Here is a 6,674-nt window from a genome sequence, read left to right as displayed (position 1 = left end):
TATAAACCCAAATAAAGAAAAAAAAAAAAAAAAAAAAAAAAAAAAATGTATAATTTTTTTACATAATGAAAAATTCATTAACAGAAAATTATATCATAATAACAGATAAGTTAAAAAATGATAAATTTATTGAAAAAAAAATAAAATTAAAATGTAGAAATTTAAATATAAATGAAAATATAGATGATGATATAATAGATAATTTCTGTAATGTTTTAAAAAAGAATAAAACATTTATTGGTATATTAGATATATCTTATAACAACTTAAATGAAATTAATTTGTTTAAAGTTATTTGCAGCGTTTATGAAAATAAAAATATAACAGGCTTAAATATAAAATATAATAAGGTAACAAAAATGATATTTAATAAACTTTTATTAATTATTGAAAATAATAATTTAGAATATTTAAACATACAAAATATTGAATTAACTAATCAGGAGATTAAAAATATAATTTTCTATACTTTAAATAAAAACATTAAATATTTGAAATTACCTTATCTAAATCAAGAAGCATTTCAATATCTTATTGAATCCTTAAAAAAAAACGATTCTCTCACAAAATTACATTTTTTTGTTGGCATAAATAATCAAAATAATTCGAATAATATACATAATGAAAATATCATTAATAATTATCAAAATACTATTGATGTAAAAATATAGATATATTAATACATTATTTAATAAATGAAAAAATAATAATTCCATCAAAAATAAATGAATGTACATGTGTTAAACATAATCATTTTTGTCTATTTCTTAAAATTTTTTAAAAAATAAAGTAACTTTTTCTTTTTTTTTTTTTTTGTTAATCATTAGAATTTAAAAAATTTATTTAAAGAATTTCTTGATGTAATAGTAAACAAAATCAATATAACAAATATAGAATGTAAAATCAATTTTCAAGATGAAGAATTAGAAGAAATGAAAAGTTTTATTCATTCTGTTTGTGAAAAACGTAAAAATCTTAAAACAAATAAAAGATTTAATGAACAGGAATTGAAAATAAATTCTTTAGAAATTATGAAGTCTCTAATACCTGAAATTACAGGGTATTCATATTTTTTTTTTTTTTCTTTTTTATAAAAAAAATTTTTAAAATGTTTTAAATTTTATTTATTTTATTTATTTTATTTATTTTATTTTTTCTTTGAAGGAAAAATAAACATATAGAAAAATTTGAAAAAGAAGAACATATTATTTTTGAAGAAAATGTAATTAACGTTCTTCAAAAGTTGTTACCATAATTTTTTTTTCTTTTTTTCTAATATAAAAGGTTTAAAAAATATATATATATATATATATATAAATGAAAAAATAAAAAGAAAAAACAAAATTTTAAAAATTATAATAAAATAGCAAACATACGTCAAAATATATATATATATATATATATATATATATATATATATATATATATATATTTATATTTTATAAATTTTTATAATATCTATATTTTTATTTTCTTTTTTATTTGTATGTTTTTTTCTAAATCTCTTTTGTTTGATTTTCTTTTATGTTTCATATTATTTCCATTTAATTCATTTATAGAATTTTGCTCATATTGAAGTTCAAATGGTTTTAATGTCTCTAAAAAAGTTACTAACTTTTTATTGAAATTATTTATATTAATATATATTTTTTGATTAGATAATTTATCATCTAACAGTTTTTGAAATTTATGAATTTCTATTAAATTTTTTATTAGTTCACCTTTAAAAATTAGTAAATTATTATCTTTCATATTTAATATACTACTAATTTTTTTTAATAATCCCAATAAATTTAAACTAACTTTTTTATTAAATACATTTGCATTATTATCTGCTAACGCTTTATTAAAAAAAATACATATGTTTTGTATAATATGAAGAATGATATTAAAATTAAATGGGTTTAGTAGTGTATTTTCATTTTTAATACTATTCATATAATGTTTATAATTCTCTTCCATTGCTTCATAATTCTTTTTATACGTTTTCTTTATGTTGTTAATGATTTCATTAACAAATTTTTTTTTTACCGTGATATCTATATCTTTTATTTTCATTTTATTACCTATATAATCAGAAATATTAAAATCAGAACAAAATTTATTTATTATTTGATGGAAATAATTTTTATATGCTTTATTAAATAATTCATTTATATTCATATATCTAACAAAACCACTTTTAAAAAATAAATTTATATACTTTGAATAATATCCCTTTAAATATGGAATAAAATATATAATTTTTAAAAACTCAAATAAATAATTAATTACATTGTTATTTTTATTATTTATTTTTTTTTCAATAATATTATAGTATTCTAAACATTTTATACAAATTTTTATTAAGTCAATATTTTTTCTCTCTTTAATTATTATCGTTATTATTTTAAATACATACTTTTTTATTATACTATTTAATTTATTTGAATTTTTTATTTTTATATTTTTATTAACCTTAAATGATAATAATATATGTTTTAAGCTTTTTCCTAAATTTGTTAAATCTTCAATGTATATGGAGGTAGGTGATTTCTCATTTTTATTTCCATCTATATTTTCAACTTCACTTTGATGTTTTTCTTCTACTTCTCCTTCGTTTATCCCATTAACCATTTTATTCGAAATTAATTTTACTTTTTTAGATATTATTATTAATGAATTAAGCATATAATATAATGATTTTATCAAAGATTCAGCAACTTCTTTCTTTATATTTATTTTTAAGCATTTTAATAAGTAAGTGACGTTATAAAATAAATCACTATGAGTTTTTTTTTTTTGTAAATCATTTTTTTTTTCTTGTTTTTTTGAATTATCTACCAATAAATCTAACAAAAAACTATTTGAAATAACTATATCTTCATTGTTACCATTAATTTCTTCATCATTTATAATATCATTTCTTTCATTTTTAATATCTTCATTAATTTCATTATCACTTATTCTACTATTATATATTTTTTCTATTGATAATTTTTTTAATTGATTATAAATCTGTTTTGATATTTTATTATCTTCTTTTTTATCAACTTCTAAATAATCATAATTAACAAAAAAGGTAAAATAATTTTTGTCTATTTTACTATTTAATTTCTGATATATAAATAAATAATTTTCTGAAAAACTTATTAATTTATTTTTCACCTCTTTTTGAAAATTTTTATTATTATTAATTAATTCATATAAATTATTTACATCATTAAATAGGTTGCAATAAATTTTTTTTAAATCCTTTAAAATATTTATATGATTTTTTTCATTTATATTTATACTATTAGAAATATAAAATATCATAAAATCAAAAACAAAGAAAATTACCTTCCCAATTTCAATAAATTCATTATCACAAAATATCTTTCCTTTAATATATTTTTCTTTGATGATAGTAATATATAATTTAATAAACTTATTCAAAATTTTGAAGTACTTTTTTTTCATACAATTTTTATTAAAATTTTCTTCAAAATATAGAAAGACTATTTTTTCTTCTTGCATATTTTTCTTTTTATATTTTATATTTTCATAATAATTATCTGCAAATAAAATGTTTTTTTTCTCATTACAAAACAGTATACATTTTTTTTTTGATTCAATTATTTTTATAATTGAAAGAAAAGAATTTAATAAATTAGAAATGGGTTTTAATATAAAAACTAAGAAATTAAGATGCTTAATATAAATATTTATTTTCTCTTTTTTTCTTAGATTAGAATCATGTAAGAATTTTAAGATTGTAAAACCTTCTTTTGTTAATTGATATAAAAGTAAATTAATTATATTTTTGTCAAAATGAAAATTCTTAATAGAATTATTTAAATCTAAAAAATTTAGGTTATTAAGAATAATAAAAGTATTTTCTGATTTTTTTATAATTAAATCATATAATTCTTTATTACTAATATTAAACTCGTTTATGTTTAACGATTCTATTTTTTTATAATTTTTATTAAAAAAATATGTAAGATTATTTCCTCTATGTTCTTCCCTTTCTTTTATTTTCTCCCCCTTTTTTTTTTCATAATTATTTAAGTTTTGATAATCCATATGTATGGTATATTTTAAAATATTTCTAAAAATAATTTTCTCAAATAGTAATAAAATATTAATTTCATGATATTTATCATTTATTCTATACCCCATTAGATAATATAAATCCTTGTAATTTAAATTTTTGTTCATCAAAAATTTCTGAAATTCATTAATAAAAAAATAATTAAGAATATTTTTATCTATGTTTATATAAAAGTAAAAACTATTTTTTACAAGATTTAAAAAAAAATTGTTATATAAAATTTTAGAATAATTAAATAATTGAACTTTTGTATTAATATTTCGATTACTTAAAACTTCTTGATTTTCTGAATATATTTCATCAAAGCACATTTTTTTATAAAAAATAATATCATTTAAAATAGTATCATAATCATATAATCTTATACTTCTATTTATTAGAGTATATATAAAAGAAATACAATAACAAAATGAATATTCCTTTTCATTAATTATTTTATTCAATAAATAATTTTTTATATATTTATTTATGTCACTATAATTTTGATCATTACTTGAGATTTTATTTTGATTGGATATATTCTTATAATCCATATTTAAAGATTTTTTTTTTTTTTTTTTTTCAATTAAACTATTATAATTTTTTGTAGACATATTATTTAAGAGAATGGTTTTCCTTTTCATTTTAATAAAACTGTTATCTTTATTATTTTTAAATACGTTATCTAATATTTTATGATAATGATAAAATATATCCTTATATTTTTTAAAATAAGTGCATTTGTTGGTATTATTATCAAATACTTTAAGAACATCATTGTGACTAGTATAAATTATGTTAATTAAATAAATGATAACTAAACATAAATTCTGAGAATTTTTTTGATTATTCTTATTGTTATTTATTGCATAAAAACAATAATAAAAACTATTTTTATAATCTCTTATAATTTTTATATAAAAGTCAACTATAGTTTTAGATTCTATATAATCATTTAATAAGTTACATTTATCTGAATTCAAATATAAATAAATAACCATTTTTATTTTATATAAGAAATATACAAAAAATAAAAGATTATAATATTTTTTTATAGTTAATTTTTTATTAATTTCATTATTTTTTAAAATAAATATATCTGAAATCTTTTTATAAATATTTTTAATAAAAAATATTATTAATTTATTGCGAACATAAAAAAATAAATTAAAAAGTGAATCAATAAATATGGGAAATTTAGGATACTTTAATATAATAAAACGAATACATTCACTTAATGCTAACATATATTTTTTATTAAAAATAGAATTTTTTAATTTCGTAAAAAAATAATGTTCATCACATATTAAATTTTTGCTATCTTCTTTTTTTAATTTTTCTAAATATATTAATATGTTACTATTTAATAAAAAGTTAAAAATTAATTTGTTGTATCTATTTAAACATGAGACAATAATAGTTTTATTGTTCACTTTGTTATTATCTATATTATCATTATTTTTTTCATCATCTAATTTTTCTACTTTTTTATTCTCTTCCTTTTTATTCTCTTCTTTTTTATTCTCTTCTTTTTTATTCTCTTCTTTCTTATTTTTTTCTTTTTTATTTTTTTCTATAAAATCAACTTTATCTTCTGTGCCTTCTTTGGTAACTTTTTTTATTAATTTATAACTTTTCTTTACATTTATTTTCCTCATATACTTGAATAAATAAAATAAAAAATCGCACAAAATTTCTATATATTCATATTCATATTTAAATAAAACAAATGTTCTAAATATTCTTCTTAAATTATTAAAGACTTTCTCTTTTTCTTTTTCTTTTAATGATAATAAATTTATTTTTAAAACTTCTTTTTCTAAATCTTTGTTTAATAAATTTGATAAAAATTCAAATAATTTTTCTAATTCCTTCTCCTTTTTCTTATTTTTTTTATTTAAAATATTTTTTATATTTTTAATTTTCTTCTTATCTACATTTTTAGAACAATTTAAAAATATTGCATTTAGTTCTTCTACAATCTTCATTTTATTTTTTTTTTAAATATATTTTATAAATATTACGAAAAAAAAAATGTTATATATATATATATTTAATTTAATTATTATCTTCCTTTATTGTATATTTTTTAATAAACTTTCTTTTTTGTAAGATAAAATATTTTTAAAAAAAAAAAATTGTATGATTAAAATTTATAATTTTATATATTTATTTATTTAAAAATATGTATCAACAGGTTCTATAATTCAAATAATAAAAATAAATTATTTATATTTATTCTCTAATTGTTAATAACATTTTATATTTAATTATGTTTAAAAAAAAAACAAAATAAAATATGTAATCAATAATTAAAAAAAAAAAAATATATAATAAAATTTTAAATAATTAAAATATTACTTTTGATTTAATAGCTTCACCTTTTATGTTGTATTTTTAATTATTTTATTAAAGAGATAATTTAATTTTTAATTTTAATATAAATTTTTAAAAAATTTATTAAAAATTAACTTTTATTTATTACATGTTTATATAAAAAAAAAAATTATAAAATACATAATAAAAGAATATGCTTAAAAAGAAGAATAAATTACAATAACAAATTATAAAATAACGTCATTTTAGAAAAAAAAAAAAAAAAAAAAAAAAAAAAAAAAAA

At 14.5% G+C, this 6,674-nt stretch overlaps 2 protein-coding genes across 2 annotated transcripts; one reads left to right on the top strand and one right to left on the bottom strand.

The window, feature by feature from the left end:
• Positions 1 to 65: 65 nt before the first annotated feature.
• PGAL8A_00459000 (conserved Plasmodium protein, unknown function) lies at positions 66 to 1,255 on the top strand (the record flags this gene model as incomplete). Its single annotated transcript, XM_028673352.1, has 3 exons — positions 66 to 659; positions 828 to 1,060; positions 1,165 to 1,255. The coding sequence occupies 3 exons, from the start codon at positions 66 to 68 to the stop codon at positions 1,253 to 1,255; spliced, it is 918 nt and encodes a 305-aa protein (XP_028529813.1).
• Positions 1,256 to 1,458: 203 nt separating this feature from the next.
• PGAL8A_00458900 (conserved Plasmodium protein, unknown function) lies at positions 1,459 to 6,042 on the bottom strand (the record flags this gene model as incomplete). The annotated part of the gene is made up of 1 exon (XM_028673351.1): positions 1,459 to 6,042. The coding sequence occupies one exon, from the start codon at positions 6,040 to 6,042 to the stop codon at positions 1,459 to 1,461; it is 4,584 nt and encodes a 1,527-aa protein (XP_028529812.1).
• Positions 6,043 to 6,674: the final 632 nt, after the last annotated feature.

The sequence above is a fragment of the Plasmodium gallinaceum genome (genome assembly GCF_900005855.1).
Source record: "Plasmodium gallinaceum strain 8A genome assembly, contig: PGAL8A_v1_130, whole genome shotgun sequence".
NCBI lineage: Eukaryota > Apicomplexa > Aconoidasida > Haemosporida > Plasmodiidae > Plasmodium > Plasmodium gallinaceum.
The sequence above is the reverse complement of the archived record's forward strand: the minus strand, read 5'-3'. Positions and strand labels throughout refer to the sequence as shown.